The sequence below is a fragment of the Pelophylax lessonae genome (genome assembly GCF_965119305.1).
Source record: "Pelophylax lessonae genome assembly, chromosome: 4".
Lineage (NCBI taxonomy): Eukaryota > Metazoa > Chordata > Amphibia > Anura > Ranidae > Pelophylax > Pelophylax lessonae.
In genome coordinates, this window is record NC_138771.1 from 131,232,254 (window position 1) to 131,255,410 (window position 23,157).

Below are 23,157 nucleotides of genomic sequence, written 5' to 3' on the forward strand. Positions count from 1 at the left end.
CAGGACAGATAGACATTTATTCAGTTCATTGACTGTGCCTTAGGTCACCAGGTAACCTAGTTTGTCCCAAACAAACAGCATCCAGGTGAATGTGATCCTTCCCTCACTACCACTCCCTGCAGGTGTACAAACTTTTAGCAAGAACAGAAAAAAAAGGGAGGGGGGAGCAATGAGAAGCGCATACAGACAGAAGACTGTATAGAAAAGGAGCAAGTGAATATGAAATGTATGGAACTGTGATTTTCTATTTCAAACATGCCGGTTCCAGCTGCACCACCTGCTGTCCCACCTGGGCCCCCTCGCCTGCGGTTAGAGGACAAGCTATTATCGTTAGAGTTCCGGCTCCTGGATGCCCAATTTAACGAGCCAGGACAGTACCAACTGCACCTTCGTGTAGAGAACCCTTTGCTAGATAACTCAGTGGAAGGGGTCACAGTGAGAGTCAACAATGGAGACATGATTCAGAGTAACCAGGCTGAGACAGACATTGCAGAGCAAGGAGATCTCACAGACACACTCGCATTTGAAAAGAATATCTTCTTCTTTGTCCTGCCGAAAGGTAATGTATTCAAACAATGATCTGATTCCTTTGTATATAAAAATAATGGGCATGCAAGCATTTCTAGGCCTCTTACACAAAAAAAAAAGCAGTGTTTGTAGCCATGTAGCATTTTTTTTTTATGGATCCGAACACAGGTGCATTGTTGTCTATGGGACAGTGCACATAGCTGTTATGCAGCAGTGCATTCAGAGCTATAAAAAAGCATTGAAAATGTTATTTTTGAATGCTAGAATTAATACGTTTATGGATGTACATTTGAGTTTATACATGTAGATTGAAACACTGGCAGCTAGAAGAGGATGAAAAAGAATTTGTGTGCATGGACACACATACACATGTTTTTTGCACCTGTATGTGTGTATGTGCAAGGTCTTTCACCACTTCAGCCCTGGAAGATTTTACCCCCTTTTTGACCAGGCCATTTTTTGCGATACGACACTGCGTTATTTTAACCACTTTACCACCGGAGGATTTTTCTGTCTTACGTCCAGGCCACTTTTTGCGATTCGGCACTGTGCGACTTTAACTGACAATTGCACAGTCGTGCGACACCGTACCCAAACAAAATTTACGTCCTTTTTTTCCCACAAATAGAGCTTTCTTTTGGTGGTATTTGATCACCTGTGCGATTTTTACTTTTTGCACTATAAACAAAAAATAGCGTAAATTTTGAAAAAATAACAATATTTTTCACATTTTTTTTATATGAAATTCCCCCCCAAAAAAATGTAAAAATCTAATTTTTTTAAAATTTTTGGCCAATTTGTTTTCTGCTACCTATGTTTGGTAAAAAAAATCACAATTAGCGTATTTTGATTGGTTTGCGCAAAAGTTATTGCGTTTGCTACCTAAGGGAAAGATTTCTGTCATTTTTGGTGTTTTATTTTTTAACGAGTAATGGCGGCGATCTGCGTTTTTTTTCGCGGGACTGCGACATTGCGGCAGACAGATCGGACCCCTGACTGACATTTATGACACTTTTGGGGGTACCAGTGACATTACTGCAGTAATCAGTGCTATGCATATGCACTGTTACTGTAAAAAATGACACTGGCAGGGAAGGGGTTAATTTTATTGGAGAGGGATGGGTTAATGTATGCCTGGTGCTTACTAATGTGTGTGGGGGGAGGTGACTGAGTGACACAGGGACAGATCGCAGGTTCAGCTATGCTGAACCCTGCAATCTGACCCTGCCTGTCACTCAGGAGATCCGCCCGCTTTGTTTACAGACTCGATTCCCCGATGATCGCCCCTCCTCCCCTGGCCCGACTCCCACTGTGACTGAAAACAGCGTGAGCGAGCCTCCGGCGGCACCCGCGCGCCGCCCACAAGGGGAGGAGTCCAGCGACGTAGGTTTACGTCGCTGGACGGGAACGAGCCACTTTGCCGCAGTACAGTCAACGTGACTGGTCGGCAAGTAGTTAAAGAGGTTGTAAACCCAATTTTTCTTTTTTTTTTTGCAACCTGAAAGAGAAACCCATAATGAGCTAGTATGCATCGCATACTAGCTCATTATGAAATACTTACCTTAGAACGAGCCCCCGCCATGCCGCCTGTCTTCCGGGATCGCGCACGGGAGCCGATGGTCACGGTACGGGGCTCTGAAGGAACGGCAACAGCGGCCGTTCCTTCAGAGCGCATGCGCCAGTGATGTCACTGGCTGCATGTAAGGTAAATATCTCCTAAAAGGTACATGTTTAGGAGATATTTACAGTACCTATAGGTAAGCCTTATCATAGGCTTACCTATAGGTACAACTTGCTTTAACTGACCATTGCACAGACGTGCGACGCTGTACCCAAATAAAATGTATGTCTTTTTTTCCCCACAAATAGGGCTTTCTTTTGGTGGTATTTGATCTGCGGTTTTTATTTTTTGCGATATAAACAAAAAAGGCTGACAGTTTTGAAAAAAAATATATATTTTTTACTTTATGCTATAAAACATACCCCAAAAAAATGTGCAAATCAAAATTATTTATCAATGTAGGTCAATATGTATTCTGCTACATTTTTGTAAAAAAAAAAAAAAAATACCAATAAGTGTATATTGATTAGTTTGTGCTAAAGTTAAAGCGTCTACAAACTATGAGATAGGTTTACGGAATTTTTTTTTTTTTTTACCAGTAATGGCAGCGATCAGCAATTTTTAGCGGGACTGGGACATTGTGGCAGACAAATCTGACACTAAGTGACGCTTTTTGGAGACCAGTGACACCAATACAGTGATCAGTGCTAAATAAAAGGGAACTGTCACTGTACTAATGATACTGGCAGCGAAGGGGTTAAGATCAGGTGGCGATCAAAGGATTAAGTGTACTCCTAGGGAGTGATTACTAACTGTGTGGGGGGTGGCCTAACTGGAGGAAGACGGAGATCCATGTTTCTGCTTAGCAGAAACACAACATTTCCATCTTCCTTTTTGACAGAACAGTGGTCTGCCTCTCCTCCGAAGGATCAGCAAGTCCCAGCGGACATCGCATCCGCCAGACCCGCTGTTTGGCTCCTGCTGTGTCCAATGAGTGGGGCAATCCTCAAGTGGTTAAGGAACATTGCTTGTATATTTTTTTCAGGAACTTGCTGCCAGCCTCTGCCAGGGAGATCCTAGGCATAAACATCACAAAGGCTTCATGCACATGGGCACTTGTACCTGTTCATCGTAAAAATGCTTCTTGCGCAAAGGGGTCCTGCATTCTGGACATTGTGGGGTTTATTTACTAAAAGCAAATAAACTGCAAAGTGCAGTTGCTCCAGAGCTTACAAAATGAGCTGAAGCTTTGCTGTCTTCCATCATCCAATCATGTGCAAGCAAAAATGCTGTTTTTTTTTTTCCTTGCATGCGATTGGTTATTCTTTGCAAAGCAAAGTTTTACCTCATTTACTAAGCTCTGCAGCAACTGCACTTGCATGGTGCAGCTGTACTTTGCAAAGTGGACAGCCGATTTGCCTTCAGTAAATCTACCCCAGTGTCTGTCACATGTGCTACTTTACGCAAGTAGCGCCACATAGCTGTGCACAGCCGCCTTCACCCATTTATGTCTGTGGGCGGCTGCACGCAGCACCAAGATGTCCCGGGCACAAAAATATACAGCCGAGTGTAGGCAAATGTTCTCCTCTGCATGGATGGAGTAAACTTTATAATATTTTTACCTAGTTCTGTAATACAGAGGCCGAATACGATTTCTGCAACCATTAAACAAAACAGAGGGTGCACCGGCCTAGTGCATTATCCTCAGATATCCTTTATTAATAAAATTAAAAATTGTAATATATACTCACAAACATGTGTACAAGCTGGTCAGAACATATCCAGGTACAGACAGCCATGAATCCTTACTATTAATATTATTGTATGAATATAAAAGGGTAACAATGGAATAAAAATAAAAATAATAATAATGTCTATTTAATAATAAAAAATGAATAATAAATACTAATAATAATGGAGTAAAAAGGTTTTTTTCAATGGGCTAATGCAATATAAAAGGTATAATAAATAATAGGAGGCGCTCTAGGGGTGCATCTATATATTATGCCATTTGGATATTTAAGTGTGGCTCTAAGCCACAGGTCTTTTGGCTCTGAGGAAGAGGGCCATTCCCTCGAAATGCATTAGCCTTCCAGACTCGTATTGTTCCTCTATGTGGTGTGCTATAAACATATGGAAGCCTGGCGGTCTGTACCTAGATTTGTTTTGACAAGCTTGTGCACAAGTTTGTTTGTGAGTATATATTACATTTTTTTATTTTATTATTAAAGGATTTTTAATGATAATGCACTAGGCTGGTACGCCCTCTCTTTTGTTTTATCGTTGCAGTTTATATTGGCTACCTTATTCTTAAGAGGGCAGAAATGCTTGGCTTTTCAATGAGAGTCAATATGACAACAAGAGATTAAGAGCCAGTACCACTTTATTTTTTTTCTTATTTATTTATTTTAATAGAAAGCTTTTATTGAAAATTCTGCGCAAATATTAAAAAAGTTGGTATAAAATGTATAAGTTTAACAAAATATTTAGGTCATAGACATAGGAGCAACAATCATCCAATGCAACTACAAGAAACGTTGCAAAGGAGTACGGGGTAACACCCGACGTACAGATTCAGATAATAACAACCCTTAGAAGTCTATGATCAGTTACATTGACATTTATATATATTGATGAGGTGTGGTCCCAAGAGAGGACCAACCCCACCAGTTGGCCAAAGGGGCCAATAAGGAAAGGGTATATAGAGCATAGAAGTAGAAAGAAATGAAGGAAAGGGGGGTAGAGTGGGGGGATAAGCATGAATAAATTCACATTAAACATTTATTAAGAAACACAAGATATACTCAATGTTTGGGAATAGCATATCAGTAATTACCGTCGAGATAGTCTAATTTGTTATTAATTTTGGATAATCATCAGAGAGCGTAAATATCGACCATGGTCTCCACATTTTGTGGAAAGATATGTAATTTTCCTTTTTGATAGCGATAATCTCCTCCATTTCATAAACTGAGTTCACCTTGTCAGCCCATTCTTTAGTAGAAGGAATGTTTTGCGTATTCCAGTGTAGGGGAATGTCAGTTGGGCATAATGTATGCCTGAACGGCATGGGAGTGTGGCTGCTAACACTTTTGTTTTATTTAAGCTAACCGCTTTTTGTTTCAGCGTAATCGCCGCTATTAAATTAGTATAGCGGCTTTTTGAACTGGGTTTTTAGGCGGGAAGCGCTTGGATTGGTTGATTCAATTCAAGCGTGGCAGGAAAGTCACGCGTCAGCCGGTTCGGAAACACGTGAGGCACGTGCGGCTACGTCATGGGAATAGGCCTATATAAAGGGCTGCGCGGCCTCAGTCTCCTCAGTGTCTCTGAGCGGCTTGGCGAGCTCCCCACCCCCCCACCCTGTCGTGGCACGTTTATGTGGTCTGTCACCCTTGGATCAAGGGGGGACTTATTTGAATCTTTTAAATATATATTTTGACTGGTCATCACTCGAGTCCTACGGCTGAGTGATATGGTTTGCTGGTTTTTTGAATTCATGAATATTTATGGATTATTTATTTATATTTATTAATATTTATGATTATTTATTTGATGATTATTAAAGTGGTTGAATTAATTTAATGAAACCAATAAATGTGCCGCGGTCAATTTTAATCCATCTATGAGTGGTCTGTTAATTATTGAGTGGTCTGGTTTATTTTAAATATTTTAATAGTTAAGTTTTAGAAATGGTATCATAGCAGTCTACAATCCCATGACAACTTTGGCTGCGTTAAGCAGATGTCTCGTTAAGGATTGTTTGTATTTTTTGTATGAAAAATTGTTGACATGCAATAAACAACTAGTAGCATTCAGCTCTAAGGAAGTGTCTGTAATAAGTTTTATCAGACTTGCCAGTACCACTATCAAGCGTAGGAGGTTGTTTTGTGTGGAATAAAATTCTGCCTGTGTTTGATATAATGTAAAGTTGCTTAACAAAATTTCCTGCAATGGAACGAACAAGTGGGGTAATATTAGAAATGGCATTATATGATTTAAAGCGGAGTTCCACCCTAAAATTAAACCTTCCTCCATCTTCTCGCTCCTGGTCACCTGAAAAACAAATGGATAATCGCAATTTTTTTTTTTTTTTACTTACCTTGTTTAGAAGATAATATACTTACCTTACTTCCTCTTCCTCCCCTTGCCGGCCACGGCGATTCGTCACTTTCTGGCTTTGCAATGATTCCTGGGAGCTGAACGTCATCCCTCCCAGGAATCAATGCGCCTGCACCGGCCCAGACGTCAGTTCCGGTGCAAGCGCCGTCATACCTTGCTAAACAGCTTCTGGGCATGCCCAGAAGCTGTGCAGGGATGACGCTGTGGCACCGGAAATGACGGCGGGGCCGGTGCAGTTCATCGTGGGACCGAAGAAGACGGAAGAGGACACAGAAGAGGATCGCACTGGCTTCAAGCTGCCCACACCTGAGATGGCAGCGCTGGACAATACATTTTCAAGGTAAGTATTTCTTCTTGCAGGTAAGTGCAACCTGGGACAGATCAGAGGCTAGCCATTGTGGAATGCACTATCCCTGACTGTCCCGGGGGTATTTTTATTAAAAAAAATGTCCCAGGGTGGAACTCTGCTTTAAAAAAACTAAGCTAAGAATGGAGTTAATAGTACGTAGTGGTTACTAAGCACCTAAAATTTTGTTTTAAAAAATAAAATTTTTTTTTACTAATCTACAAATACAAGACTGTAGCCTTCATTTATAAATGAATGAAGAGCATGTGGGCAGGGTCCCTCATGGGTACCTCTCCTCTCCTCTTGTGTAGACGCTCATCAATGCCTGGTACCAGGAGTGGGTCCACATGTAAAGTCAATGTTAAGGTGGAACTGCAGCTTAGAGATGAGCCATATACTGTGTGTAGATGCGAAATATACAGAGTTCCTCTGTGAGCATCGCGTCCATGTCACTACACACCTTCCTCATTGTATATCACATTCAGGAGGGACACCGCTGAGCCTATGTACACAATGTACACATTTGTATGTTTATGTGCTTTTGTATGGTTTAGTGTTTGCATAGCTTCAGTGGTTTTCATTTCATTATTTGTTGCCCTTCACGGTTAACTGATTAGCTTATTGCACCAGATGGAGATGAATCACTCTGCTATTTATTGTTCTGTTTCTGTTTGTAATAATTGTTATGAGTAAGGCAGATTAGGGTTGAAACACGTTAACTTACTGTACTAAGGTTGTGTTATTGTGGAGTAGCTAATAAAGTGAAGATTTTCTTAAGAGCAAAACACAGTTGCCTATCATCTATCCAGACTGTATTGAAACAGCTGTCAACTGTAGATCATGTACTCATTTGCTCAGAGGATTTTTTCAATTTACTTGGTTGCAGCGCTACATTTTACAAGCATACCACAGAGCCTATGCCCTCTCCACCAATGCAGCATAAATTTGCCACTTCACTTCCAGTGACAGAATGGGATTCCACCATGCACTATCGTGGACCTCATGCGTGCACTTCATTAACTCCTTCAGCTCTTCTGTACCATATGGCTAGGTACAGTATATGGGGTCTCCATACAATGGGTTTGGTCCCAGTTATATTTGGGGAACCGACCACTAGGGAGAGAGAAAGATCACCAACCCCCTTGCTGCCGGAGGACCTGTGACCTACACTAGGTACTATGCTTCTTGACTGGCTGCTATACATTCCCACCAGTTCATGGTTACCTGTTGCAACTACTCTCTTGATCTGACTTTTCTGCTGAGTTAATCCTTCGTAGTGACTTTTCACCTGTACCACGTGAGTGTATTACTATCCCTGTTCTTCTGATATGCCATGTTCCACCATGCACCCCTCCTAAATGACTTCAGACCAGGCTTAAGAACAGTTAATAAGATTTTTCTTAACGCTTAAAGAACACTACAGTTCAAAGTGAAAGCACAGTCCAGCTCCTATCAAACTATTCTGTGGCTGTCCAGGCATATCTGAAAAGGTGTGATTCTATTATTGGTTGTGCCCATGGCTGGTGAGTTCCCTTGGGACAGCAGACAAAGCTTACATCCTACCAGATGATATGGACCTTCCATCTTCTTTGCAGTCCTGTTCAGAGGCTCTCACTGGGCCCGGCCTTACTCCATCTTATATATATATATGGATCGGGAAGGAAGATAGGAGCCAAAAAAGCCTAAGAAACCAGCGATCAAGAACTTAACCCTTCCCTAACCTGGGCAGTCTAAGTTTGCTTGCAGTCATAGAATATTCCCCTTGTAGGCACCCGCCAACAAGCAGAATTAAAATGACGTTGATAGCCCAGCACAATACACGGGAAGAGCACAATTCTAGGGGAGAGAACAAGAGAATAATAATGCAAACATTCAGATGTGGAACTTTCACTTTAATGAGCCTTGACCCCCTGACATGCCACATCTTTGGGGGGGGGGGGGGGGGAGCGGGTATCTAGTTTTGACAGGTACCCGCTCCCACTTCCGCTCGGAGTGCCACTGCGCCTGGAGCGGAAGTTCTCCACTCCCCTTCCCTCCCTGCAAACTTCTAGGACACATCAGAGGTCCCAGAAGATTGCTCGGCCATTCAGGACACGCAGTGCACCTCGCACATATGCAGTGCTCCCCCAGCTATCAAGCCGAAAGCTGTTACAGCCAGGTGTCCACACTAGAGATGCCGGCACCGCAGAGAGGAGAAAGAGAGGAGCGAGGCTTCGGGTGGATTGTGGGATAGGTGAGTGTGTTTATTGAAAGTCAGCAGCTACAGTTTTTGTAGCTGCTGACTTTTTTAAAAAAAACACAGAAACCACTGGAACTCAGCTTTAACATACTGTAAAACTTGAAAGCCACTACTGGTGTCTGTAAGATGTCACAGAAGACAGTCCAAGAGTCTATATTAAGAGGGAAAGGCAGCAACATGCTCCAGTACTTCTTACCTCTCTTTGAAACAACTTGTTGGTTTAGAAGACCAATTCTCCTCCTTTGGCAAAAGAAGTACCAGTTTATCGATATTCCTGAGGTACAGTCACAACCCTCCTTAATTACCTTGACTTCTACCTATCTAATCTTTCCAGTTCAGTCTTTGTAAAAAGACCCATAGGCCAATGGTTGCGTTGGGCTTCCTTTTCTTTCAAGAGAACCACTTGTAAATTGGGTTTGCTAGTTTACCTTTTGCCACAACTTGAAGGTTGTAAAAGTATTCCTTTTTCCTACTCCAAAAAACACTGGATGCTGAACTTGCCTGTTGACACAGCAGTGCAGTGATGTTGACCTGAAACAATAAGGGGATTCTGTTCCTCAGTGAACAGATTGGACTTCCCTATGCAACCTACAACTCAAATCATTGGGTTTAATTCATAGAGTGTACTAGCCTTAAGCTGGCCATGCATTATACAATTTTCTTGTTTAATTTTCTTAAGATTTACCTTCCAACTATGTAGTGCATTTAAATATAAAGGAAAATTGTACATGAAAATTGTATAATGTATGGCCAGCCTTAGAGAGGTTGAGTCCCTTTGAAATGTTATCAGCCTCCTGTGAATACACTTCATATTGAACACATTATATACTGACCTCTTCCGCTTGTGAGTTTTTCTTGATGGGGCAGGCGCTTTATAGATGTGCCATCCACATCAATCTTTATGGTTCTCAGTATTGATTGCAAATTAATTAGCGACATGGATAAGCTCGTACAACAGAAGACCACGTCAAAAAGCATTCAAAACGGTTTGACTTCACCGAGGTGTTGAGTGTAAAAGTATTAGCTCTGATTTCATTATCAGACTCAAGATTAACCAGTTAAAATGTAGAATCAGTGTGAATTATGATGGGTTCATCATTCTTTCAATACCATCGAAACCTGCAGAAGTTTCTGTTGTCTCCTCAAACAATGAAACAGTGGAACGTTTGCTGAATGATGGCCATAATGGCAACTGGTTCTTGTCTGAAGTGGAACAAAACTCTTATAAGGTTGTTGTTCAGATTAAGCCTGGTGAGAGGAACATAATTGAACATTTGAGTCAAAGATCATTCTGATCTTATCTGGCTTGTGAGGATGGTACATGGCAAAACATGGGAGCTACCAACATTCCTCTCCTTCCTTGAGAGGTGGTGCAGGCTCAGCATGATCTCTCACCAACACCTTCTGCATAAAGTCAACAAAGTGTTTTTTTCATCTGAGGTTTTCTGTTCAGGGTGCGTTGTAAATTAGTGCTTCTAATTTGTGCTTCTGCATGATGAACATTTTTTGTAGTTTCTTTCTTGATGCATGAAATGGTAGTGGTGCCGACCCAGGTCTTGGAATAGTCCTGATTGAACTCTTTGCTCATAGTTTTTAGGAACTCCTTGTCTTCCATGGTGGCTGCCAGCTCATTATCTTTAGTTGTCACATCAAACACTGTGGTGCTGACCTTATCATTCCAGAAATGAAGGGCATTGTTATCGCCTTGTATAAAGTACTGTTGCATGCCTTTACTGCAGTCTTTCTTTGACATGGTATTTATGTGTGTACTATTTGAAACAAATAATGTGACCATTTGGCAGGACACATGTCTTGAAAGAAGAAACTGTTGAAGAACTCTTGACAGATGTTGCTTATGATGACCCACCCTAGATCCAGACATTAGACATATTGTACATTGATTTTTTGTGTACCCTTGGGATGTCTCCCCAAGAAGCAGAAGAATATAAGCATTTCTGTCAAGAGCTGGTATGTGGTCAATTTTGCCTCTCGAGTGAGAGTGGTGAGAGGCAGCTGCAATAGTTGGGATCTTCTTTTGTTGGTTGGAATTTAGGTGCACTCGATGAAAGTAGGCGATGGCATTTCTACGCTGCCATTCAGGGGGGCTACTACAAGACCAGTGGCTCTTCTGCCTGAAAATTCTGTGTTGCCACCATTGGTACACAGGGTGTATGGTTAGGCATCTCTTGTTATGTTTAACAGATCAAAAAGCTTTGATCTTGCAAGAGACCTAACCATCTAGAATAATATACAGTCTTAAAGCTTTTTTAGATTGATCTTTGAGATATACACAAGCTAAGCATATTTTGGTATGGGATTTGTCACAGAGTCCTTCTCCACAGACATCTGTGCATGTAGAGAAAATTGAAGTATGAGGAACTGTTTGATGTGTGCTCTACCCGCCATGCTTTGCCATTGGAGGATTACCTGTCAACAGAGTGGGACTGTACTGAAATGAATAAAGCACTTGCACGTGAACATTACTGTGCATTCTTTTAATAGTAGCCTTACGGTTTTTAGCATGGTGTCTTATGGAAGCATCGCCAACACCAACTTTCTTTAAAAGCTCTTTGCATTCTTACAAGGGTTTCTATCTGGAGCCAGTACACTTCCTAAGCGAGTGTGGTTTGTTATGTATATGACTTTGGTGATTTGGGGGTCACAATTTTCTTGTTCTGATCAGGCTTTCAGGTAAAATATCAGTAATTTTCACAGACACTGTACCTCTGTGGTTAATATGTGGAATGTGTGGAAATGCAGGCCTTGGAGAAGGGAGACCAAGAAAAAAAATGAGATAGAGAAAGATGGGGCTTTGCGGGCCAGTGGGAGTAGAAGGATCAGACACAAAACCAATTTATAAAACAATTAACCATTTTATTAAGTTAGAGGTAAAAAACATGGGCAACCATGCACATGTTCACAAGGACAAACTAACATGAAAGGAAATTCCTATAAAATCAATCGATATGAGTCATTTGCAATATAGAAATACATCCCGTGAGGGAAAAGAACCAAAAGCCTGTGTAGGATGGAAGGTAGGTCTCAGAGTGGAATGCGGTCAATGTAGGTCCCCAGCAAGCCGACGCATTTCGCTCAAGGCTTCCTCAGGGCCTGAGAGACCATAACAGACCGGTATTTCCTTGTTTGAAATGACTCAGGAGGTGGCAAGTTGTAGCGACACACAGACTGGTAAATATCACTGCTTCAGTATTCATATACAGCCTCCATGTTGTACCTACATTCATATGTTTCCATGTTTTTTACCTCTAACTTAATAAAATGGTTAATTGTTTTATAAATTGGTTTTGTGTCTGATCCTTCTACTCCCACTGGCCGCAAAGCCCCATCTTTCTCTATTTCATTTTTTTCTGTTATTCATATTAGGGGTAAGGGCCTACTTACACGGCAACTTTTTGTGTGTGTCAAGGTAGACCAAGAGGGATCTTCTCCCAAAGTAGAAACATGGATCGTTTTTAATATCTGCAGTTCTCCTAATGAACTCACTGTAATTGGAAAAGTGAGGAAAGGAAACTTTCTTCCTAGTACATTGATCCAAATGATGCCCATTTTTCCTTTATACCACAAGGAAACTTGGGCTTACTCTACGAGCGGTTTCTAGATGACTAAGGCCAGGTGAGTGAGTATCAACTTTGGTGAGTTGATGCTCCAAAAAGAAGGTCTCTGAGCTCTTGAAACTTTAGAATGTCTATGCCAGATATTTGTGGGACGTTTGGCAACCTTTTAAATTAAGCATCCTCAATGACAGCAACTTCTGGGCTGCTGAAGCTATGCTCAAGTCTGTCAATGTTAACAGCTTTGAGTCTTTTGATACATTCAGCAGACTTAGGACCTAGCCACTTGAAAAGCAGATCTAGTTCTTCTGTAGTTGTGATATCCAGTTCACTGATTGTGGCTGTGATGGTGGTTTTCCAGCCTCTATGGTTTTCAAGTTTGTAATCGAACTCAGTGAGACATGTCTTGGCAAGCTCTTTGTGGAGCAAACTGTGTGGATGCACAGCTGCCTGTGGAACAAAGTCATTTACATTGGCTGGTGTGCTGAGATTGACTGACTTTGGGAAGAATGGTGGTTCAAAAGCATTCATTGTGGTCTTGTGCTTTGACCATGAAACAGTATACTTGATAGGAGGTAATTGACTAGCCTCATGGTAGGATGCATTGTTGATTATCTGCATCCTGGTGTCTACAGTTTGCTTTGGTGAAAAAGTGTGGTGTACTGAGTGATAAGTAGGGAAATTGTCTTAAGAGGTGGTAGGCGCGATGTACTGATCTTGGTTGGGGGATACAGATGCTGTGGCCTGGGAGCTGACGTTTTGGGAAAGAGTGTGAGGAATATGATGCATATCGTTCAACTGTCTGCTGCAGTTACCTCCTTCATTTTCCCAAGCAGCTTACTTTAGAATCTTTACCCTTCCCATGGCTGTATTGTGCTCACATTGTTTCTCCAAAACGTCAATCTCTGCTTTTGCCCCTTCTTGCTGGCAGCTCCTGCTTCTGCCTCCACCTCGGTGCTTGCTTGCGTGCAGTTGCAGCGTCATCTGCTTCTATCTCTGCTTTCTTTTGGGCAAAGGTTGCCTGAATTTTAGATGCTTCAACATCAGCACAGGCCTAAATAAATTATTGTCTGAGAGTGGAAGATCTTGATTGTAGAAACTTGACAGATTTGGAGGAGTTAAGACAAAAAAGAAGGATGGCGCTCTGTTGTGCACATATAGTTAATCACTATATAAGTAATGGACCAAAAATAGTCTCAAGATAAGCCATAAAAGTTTAGTAACATAAGTCAAATTAAAATAAATAAGTGATCTTCCAAACCAGTCCTGGAACTTCCGGATCTCCTTGGGGTGCTGTAGGGATCCCTGATGGTAAATAGGGGAATCCAATGGCATCGGGTAACCCAAGATGAAAGAAGGTAATCCTGGATGATATACCTCAGCACCACGGTTGCAGCAACCAGAAGCTATTAGAAGCTTACGTGACATCTCCACAATCCAGCCCGGCTTCCTGTCAACCTCCTCGTCGTCACATCCGGTGACATCACTTACGTGCCACTTCTGGTCCCTATGGAGGACCTGGCTACGGAGGTCGCATCGGCTCTGGTTCGGTGTAGCGGCCGCACACAGGACCGAGTGAGCCTTCACCACCGTGGTGCTGAGGTATATCATCCGGGATTACCTTCTTTCATCTTGGGTTACCCGATGCCATTGGATTCCCCTATTTACCACCAGGGATCCCTACAGCACCCCAAGGAGATCCGGAAGCTCCAGGACTGGTTTGGAAAATCACTTATTTATTTTAATTTGGCTTATGTTATTAAACTTTTATGGCTTATCTTGAGACTATTTTTGGTCTATTACTTATATAGTGATTAACTATATGTGCACAATAGAGCGCCATCCTTCTTTTTTGTCTTAACTGTTTCTGAACACCATCCCGTGTTAAGGATTGGGCAGCCCAGGTGCAATCGATGAACATTTACCATAGCACAATAACATCTGGGTTTATGATTTAGCAGGAATCTGCATCAAGGACTAGCGCTTGAACCTTCTTTGTGTTTTTACAGATTTGGAGGAGTGTCTCATAGATGCAGAGCGATAAGATTTAGATTTATAATGTTGTGTGATTCTCACCTCTGCCTTATCTTTGTTTGAAATATTGAAATGCTGTCTCTCCCTAGATTATGCTCATCAAATCTCTAGTGCTTTTGATACAGAGCGGGCAAATGTCACGCTGACAGCAAAGACAGCTCTCTGCTGATTACAGTGAGAGAGTTGCTCTCCCAGAGTAACCTGCAGGACTGTGATACAAGTTTTACAGGTTGATATTTCACATTGCAGAAGATATCTGGGCGATATGGCCCAGAAGAGGCTTCTGCCCTAGCTACACCCCACCCAGCACAGAGCTCCTGGGCAAGCGCCTTTCCTGTCTCTGCTTTGGTCTGCACTGAATACAGATAAGTGATTTGTCACCACAAAATAAAATAGGAGTTTAAACGAAATGACAAGAGGACTATAATCCTTAGGTTTGTATGTTCTCCTTAATTGCGCTTGGATTTCCTGAGTTATTCAGTGTACTTTTACAGGCCTTCAACAAGCTGTAATAGTAAGGGAAGGTCCACTGGATGCGAAAGAGACTTTTTTGGTATGTATTCTTAGTGATCTGCCCTGTTGGGTATTTTCAGTACAGTACTTTGTATGAGCCTAGGGTGTCAGAGAATGCTCGGCAATTGCATGAAACATTTGTTGAGTGCCCACATTTAAAACTGTACATGAGGCATAAAAGTATTCTGATTGTGCCAAGTATGTCTCCATGGCTGGATTTGCCAGGAATTAATGTGAGAGGGTTGGTGTACTAAAAACTGTTATTGATATTAAGGCATACAGCTAAGAAATATGTTAGAATCTTTATCTTGAAAATGTCAAGACGTTAACCTTCTGATATTGGATCTCACATGTATATAATAATCAGGTCGAAGCAAACACAACCATCAGATATTATTTTATACTTAATTATGTCACTTCAGCTCTTATTTATTTATTTATTTTTTATTTTTTTTGCATCTAGGACTGTGTAAAAATGATAAACACCATGATGTCAGACTGTCTATTGATGTGCTCAAGTTTGGAACTGGTCTTCTTAAGTCAAGCAAAATTGTTGGACAAGCATTATTTGCCATCTACCCTCGAACAAATCAGCCTCGCATTAATCTGCGTGCAGCACCCTTTGAGCCACTCTACAATTATCAGGGAGTGCTTGCACTTCTAAGAGTTGGTGGTGATCATTTGGCAATGCATTGTGGACGTCTAGCATATAATGTATGCTTTAGGGAATACCAACCTCCAAAAATTGAGGAAATTCCAGAATCAGCCTCTCCACCTGTCATAAGAACTGGGAACTCGCATCCTGGAACCCCTAGAACTGAGCGACTCCAGCAAAGCACTCATCAAAATGTCACACCTAGAGTACCTAGTCCTAAATCCAGCATATCTAAGCCAGAAACTACCAGGTCAATCCCTACGCAAATTGATACTCCAACTCCAAGGTCACATCACAATATTCCTGCAATTTCTGTAGATCAAGAATCTGAGGAGTATGAATCTTCTGATGAAGAAGGACAGGGCAGTGTGTCACTCCAAAGGGGCCATTCACAGAAAGATCAGGTAAGAGCTGACCAGTCTATTTTGGTATATGTGAGGGTTGTGCAAGTCTTGCTCTACTGCAGATATCAAAAGACATTGGCTATTACCACTATTAGCCAGTAAAGTCTCCTCAGTGCCTCTCTCTGATTTAGTTTAACCCCAATACTGGGAATTCTTGACTTCATTGAATCAGGAAAAATAGCATTTCTGGTTGATAATACCAATTGCATAATTTGCAAAATAGAGTACAGGTTCGCTATAAGATTTGAAAACACTCTAACTGCACTTTTTGGATGGGCATATTTCAACAGGGTGGAAAATCCTTTATTTTGACATTTGAAAGGACATTCACAGAGTTGTCCATTAGCAACTCCTGTTATCTTGGCTATGTGGTTAGGGTCATTGTCCTGTTGGAAGATGAACCTTTGCCCCAGTCTGAGGAGCAGGTTTTCTTCAAGGATGTTTCTGTACATTGCTGCATTCATTTCCCTTTTGATCCTGACCAGTCTCCCAGTTCCTGCCACTGAAAAACAGGGATGCTATTGGCCAGGTAATGAGCGGTGCCTGGTCTCCTCCAAACATCCAAACATGATGCTTACCAATAAGGCCAAATAGTTTAATCTCTATTTCATCAGACCAGAGAATTTTGTTTCTCATGGTCTGAGAGTCTTCAGGTGCCTTTTGGCAAACTGCAGGTGGGCTATTGTGTCTTTTACTGAGGAGTGGCTTCCGTCTGGCAACTCTACCATAAAGGTCCAATTGGTGGAGTGCTGCAGAGATTGTTGTTCTTTTGGAAGGTTGTCCTCTCGCCGCAGAGAAATGCTGGAGCTCTGTCAGAGTGACCATCGGGTTCTTGGTCACCTCCCTGACTAAGGCCCTTCTCCCCCAATCGCTCAGTTTGGCCAGACGTCCCACTCTAGGAAGAGTCCTGGAGTTTCCAAACTTCTTCCATTTGCGGATGATGCGGGTCACTTTGCTCATTGTGACCTTCAATGCTGCAGAAATGTTTCTGAACCCTTCCCCAGATCTGTGCCTTGATACAATCTTGTCTCAGAGGTCTACAGATAATTCACTGTTAGCTGTGGGACCTTATATAGACAGGTGTGTGCCTTTCCAAACCATGTCCAGTCAACTGAATTTATTACAGGTTGACTCCAATCAGGATGTAGAAACATCTCAAGGATGATCAGTGGAAACAGGATGCATCCCAGCTCAATTTTGAGTGTCATGGCGAAGGCTGTGAATACTTATGTACATGTGGTTTTTTTTTGTTTTGTTTTTATTTTTAATAAATTTGCAAAAATTTCAAACAAACTTCTTACACATTGTTATAATGGGGTATTGTTTGTAGAATTTTGAGGAAAAAAATTAATTGAATCCATTTTGGAATAAGGCTGTAACATGACAAAATGTGGAAAAAGTGAAGCGCTGTGAATACTTTCTGGATGCACTGTGTATCTTCAGACACAGAGGTACAGAGATCAGTTTTATAAACTTTCATCCCAGCTAAAAGCATAAACTGCATTAATGGTCTAGCAAAGATGTCTTTTTTGGTACTCAGATTGTTGGCCAAACCTCTTGCAATCATGAATGTTGATTGATGGGTGATGTGTACTCTGACTTTTAAAGAGGTTGTAAACCTCAGAATTTAAAAAAAAAAAAACAAACACCTGAAAGATAAACACATAATGAGCTAGTATGCATCGCATACTAGCTCATTATAAAATACTTTTAGAACGAAGCCCCGCAAGCCGACCACTCACCTCTCTCACGGGTGACATGTTCGGTCGCCCTTCTTCCGGGTTTGCGGCATCCGGCCATCTCATTGGCACGCGCGCGGGAGCCAACGTTTACGGCACAGGGCTCTGAAGGTACGGCCCGAGCGGCCGTTCCTTCAGAACGCATGCGCCAGTGATGTCACTGGCTGCATGCAAAGTAAATATCTCCTAAACGGTGCATGTTTAGGAGATATTTACAGTACCTATAGGTAAGTCTTATCATAGACTTACCTATAGGTACAAGTTGCAGAGGAGGGTTTACTTCCTCTTTAAAGAACCTGTTCTGTGGAAGCTGGGTCCAAAAAAAAGCAAGCAGAGGACAAACTATTAGCCACCAGTATTTTTTTTTCAAATCCTGATCTTTTTCCCATTACTGACTTACAATGCCTTGTGTCATGCCATGCCTTGAAACTGTCCATCTTGGTAAAGGAACATAGCACTGCATCTTCATATCAGAGCTGCCCCAATGATGAGGAAGCAACAGGAAGTACAGAAAGTCAGATCCAGGGAATAGAGGAAGCAGAAGCAGAGAGATGCTGGACTTCAGGTCTTCCTGTACAGCTTTCTCTCCAGCAAGAAGAACAGTGAACAGCATAGTAGTGGCAGCACCAAATCTCACTCTGAACCCAGGAGCTGCCAATGCCTTAGATCAGGGGTGCAAACTTAATTTCATTGCGGGCCGCATCAGCAATAACCGGTTGCCGACTGCTCACTGTATATTTACTGCGGCAGTCAGCCCCGGCCAGGCAGAGTGACGTAGGTCTACGTCGCTCGCCTGTCACCCCTTTTAGAGCCTGTCACCCCAATTTAGAGCCTTTTAGGTGCGCGCCCGCCTCGGCTCGTTCACAAAGGAGTGTGGGCGTGTGACCGGCGGACCCGATGTCCGCCGGTCACACTACGATCGCCGGTACAGCGGGAGAAAGACAGAGCGGCTTATGTAAACAAGCTGCCTGTCATTCTCCCCTGTGTAAAAATGAAGATCAGACGGTTCTACTATGTAGAACCGTTGATCTTTGTTTTTACACTAGGAGACCTGTCCCCCTACAGTTAGAATCATGCCCCTAGGACACACTTAACCCCTCCCTGTCCAATACAGTAAACCCCTTCCCTGCCAGTGTCATTTTTGCAGTAACAGTGCATATATATAGCACTGATTACTGCAGTAATGTCACTGGTACCCCCAAAAGTGTCAAAAATGTCAGTCAAGGGTCCGATCTGTCCGCCGCAATGTCGCAGTACCGCAAAAAAAATCACAGATCGCCGCCATTACTCGTTAAAAAAAAAAACACCAAAAATGACAAAAATCTTTCCCTTTGTTAGTAAACGCGATAACTTTTGCGCAAACCAATCAAAATACGCTTTTTGCAATTTTTTTTACCAAACATATGTAGCGTAAAACAATTTGGCCGAAAATGTTAACAAATTTTGATTTTTACATTTTTTTGGGGGGGAATTTCATATATAAAAAAAGTGAAAAATATTGTTATTTTTGCAAAAATTAAGCTCTTTTTTTGTTTATAGCGCATGATCAAAAAATCGCACAGGTGATCAAATACCACCAAAAGAAAGCTCTGTTTGTGGGAAAAAAAGGACGTGAAATTTGTTTAGGTACAGCGTCGCACGACCGCGCAATTGTCCATCAAAGTCACGCAGTAAAAAAATCGCAAAAAACCCCCTGGTCAGGAAGGGGGTAAAATCTTCCGGGGCTTAAGTGGTTAAGGTTGCCTTAAAAGGTCCATTTGTATCTGTACTACTAGATTTCCAGAGCATACCGTCAAGAGTCCTCCACCGTCCCTTACATCACAGTACACACCCCCTTGCCTTGCGCTGCTGCTGGGAAGAACCTGGAAAGCAGAAAGTGCAGGGTCAGGAGGAGGACCAAAGGATGGCTGGAATCAGCTGCTGAGGTCTGCTAAATGCTGACACCAGGGGAGCCGGAGATGAGAGGTGCTGCGGCTGCACAGAGAGGCTTAGGACCTGTAGAAGATGTTCTGTCCACCTCTCTGCTGCCAACTGCTGAGATGGGGAAAGGGGGCAGAGACCAGCTTCTCACGGCTGTACAGAGAAGCACAGGATCTGGCGGATGAGCTCTTTCCTCCTCTCTTCTGCCGCCGACTGCTGAGACAAGGTGGGGGTGGAGACTAGAGGTGTGCCGCAGCTGCAGTAGAGATGCGAGGGCCACATGAAATGGCCTGGAGGGCCGCATTCGGCCCACGGGCCTTATGTTTGACACATGTGCCTTAGATAATCTCACACTGCCTAATATACAGTTATTAGGCTCTGGAACAATCACATGTCAGGAATGGAATAGCACCGTTAATTTTCAGCAGGATTTTAAAGCAAGGGGTAGATTTTCCAAGATATTGCGTACAACTTAATTTAGAAATGTCCTCTAAGATAGGAAATGTTCTCTTTTTAAATTTAGATCTATTTTAAAAGAGTGGTATGGCCAAAGTTGCTTTTGGCTATAGTTCTCCTATGGGTCATATGAGTGCATTTAGTTCTGCACTCCTGTGACATATTTTCAGCCGACAGAGGGCTTAGGTCTGCTGTCGGCTGACAACACTCATCCGGTCCAGGCTCTGAATTTATCTTGACTTTAACCACTTGCTGACTGTTCACACTGACAGTACTGCGGTAAAGTGTCTCGTTAAGGTCTGGCGACATAGACCTACGTCACCAGATTCTCCCCTCTCTCAGGGGCGAGCGCGCGCCGCCGGAGGCTCGCTCCCGCTGTATACAGACACAGCGGGAGGCGGGCCAGGGGAGGAGAGGCAGTGATCAATGTAAACAAAGCGGGCGGATCTCCTCTGTGACAGACAGTGACAGATTACAGGATTCAGCATAGCTGAACATGCGATCTGTGTCTCTGTCACACAACCCCCTCCCCCCACACACGTCAGTAAGCATGAGGCATACATTTAACCTCTTTATCACCAACAGTGTTAACCCCTTCCCTGCCAGTGTCATTATTACAGTAACAGTGCATATTTATAGCACTGATTACTGTATTAATGTCACTGGTACCCCCAAAAGTGTCAAAAATGTCAGTTAGGGGTCCGCCGCAATGTCGCAGTCCCGCAAAAAAAATTGCAGATTGCCGCCATTACTAGTAAAAAAAAATAGACAATAAAAATGACAAATCTTTCCCGTAGTTAGTAAACGCAACAACTTTTGCGCAAACCAACCAAAATACGCTTATTGTGATTTTTTTTTACCAAAATTATGTAGCAGAAAACAAATTGGCCTAAAATGTTAAAAAATTTTAATTTATAAATTTTTTTTGGGAATGTTATATATCAGAATGAAAAAAAATGTTTTGTAAATTGTCGCTCTTTTTTTCAAAAATTAAAAATTGCACAGGTGATCAAATACCATCAAAAGAAAGCTCTTTTTGTGGGGGAAAAAGAACACAAATTTAATTTGGGTACAGCATCGCATGACCGCGCAATTGTCCGTTAAAATAACGCAGTGCCGAATCACAAAATATAGCCTGGTCAGGAATGGGGTAAAATCTTCTGGTCTTAAAGCAGTTAAAAATACGCTCATAGAGAATTTTTTTGTCAAAGACATGTAGCTAAATACATTTTGGCCTAAATATATGACAAAAATTGAATATATATCTGATATTTTTTAACTGTCAAAGTAGAAAATATTTTCACAAAATTTTCGCTCTTTTTTTATTAATATCGCAAAAAATGAAAAGTGCAGAGGTGATCAAATACCACCAAAAGGAAGCTCTGTTTGTGGGGAAAAAATGACGTAAATTTTGTTTGGGTACGGCGTTGCATGACTGCGCAATTGTCAGTTAAAGTTGCGCAGTGCCAAGTTGCAAAAAGTGGCCTGGACGTTAAGCAGGAATCCCCCAGGGCTAAAGTGGTAATGTCGGGATCCACTTAGATGCCTGACTGGGAACTGGCTCTGCCTCTCAGCAAGCCACTAAAAGCCTGAGCCAGTCACTTCCATCCCCTAAAGAGCCCATCGTTCCAATGACCACTGGAGGGGTAGAGCAGAGAGCTGGTGTAACGTTAAAAAACCCTACCTCGTGAAAATTCCTTACCCTCGTCACTTCCGGTGCACATACGTCATGGAACAGCTGAGCAGCTTACCAGTGCGCATGCTCACAACTCCGGAGGGTAGGAAATTTTCACGGGGTAGTGATGTGTAACGTTACACCGCATCAGCTGTTGCTGCGGCTACATTAAATCATCACCGCTGCCACATTAAATCATCTCCACTCGTACTCCTGTGACTTCCCTTATCTCTGCTCCTTGTTATGGTATCGTGGGTTGGCACCCTAGTTTGTCAGGCCGCCATTTCGTTCAAACGCTGTCGCAAGCATCCATCTTGTGTTTCGAACTTAGTTGACAGTATTACAAACCAAATGGGTCATTTCTTACCAGCCTCATCCCCCAGCCTTTTGGCAGTGTTAATCACCCCCTGGATCACTGAATGCCAGGTTCCTGCGCAGCTGACACTTTTCACACCTTTAATATAAACAAGCAGACTGACCGCCCAGCCATTCCATCTCCTTGTGCTCTAGAGTTAATTGGTAATCTGAACACAGCCATATGGCTCCTAGTTCTAGGACACAGTAACCACAAACTTCATAATTTCATACACAAGCAAGATATGTATTTGAATGCCAGGTAAAATACCGATCGAATTAAGATCAAACTTGATCACTGTCGTTGCTAGGGGAGACAAGCTAGCGATCAGATGCCATACAGGTCAGAGGTTATTCCGAGATAACCCATGTTTAGTGTCTGTGAATAGGAGATTCAAAACCGTACAATCCAATGTCAGTTTCAAGCATGTAACCATTACATATTTCCAGAGTTATTTTAATAATCTGTCTAAAAGGGATGTGTCTTAGCATGTGTGAGCCTCCAGGGAAACTCACAGGGAAACTCCAGGGAAACCGCCTCTGGACCCAGAGCCTATTGGCCAAGTCCTTCTGGTGACACCCCCTGGAGGATCAGAGAAAAAGACAGGCACTGATAGAGAGTTCAGTCTTCAGTTAACATCCAGCAATAACATCGCTTTAAGAGAAGGACCTATCACATGTTCAGCTTCTGAAACTAAGGTAATACCAGGACCGTTTTAATGCAAGTATTTTCACTCTTTATATTCATAGTTCTAAATTGCTGTTTTGTGTTTCTATTTCTTTGTAACCCATTTTTCTGTAAATAATTTTATTCGCACCAAAGTGTTAACTTTGTCTCTAAGCTCTTAAACCCAAACTTACCCAAAAGAACCTGCCTCCTGAAAGCGCGCTACTGTTTAGGCTAACCTATCTGAAACATTCTTGTCTGAGGTGAGAGTGTGTGTTACAGACGGTTATTCTAAAGTCATAATTGATATTTGTAAAATCACGAGCGTCCTCTAGGCTCATTATAACGTAGAGGTGGTGGCAGAGAAAGGGTTAA

General features: G+C 42.3%; 1 protein-coding gene across 1 annotated transcript in view; it reads left to right on the top strand.

Moving 5' to 3' along the window:
* Positions 1-255: 255 nt before the first annotated feature.
* CCDC33 (coiled-coil domain containing 33) overlaps positions 256-23,157 on the top strand; it is a gene marked incomplete at its 5' end in the record, with an annotated part of 191,281 nt that continues 168,379 nt past the window's right edge. Inside the window, 2 exons of the mRNA XM_082254937.1 lie at positions 256-559; positions 15,376-15,971. Coding sequence (XP_082111063.1) covers positions 256-559; positions 15,376-15,971 — 900 coding nt within the window. The remainder of the gene's footprint in view (positions 560-15,375; positions 15,972-23,157) is intronic.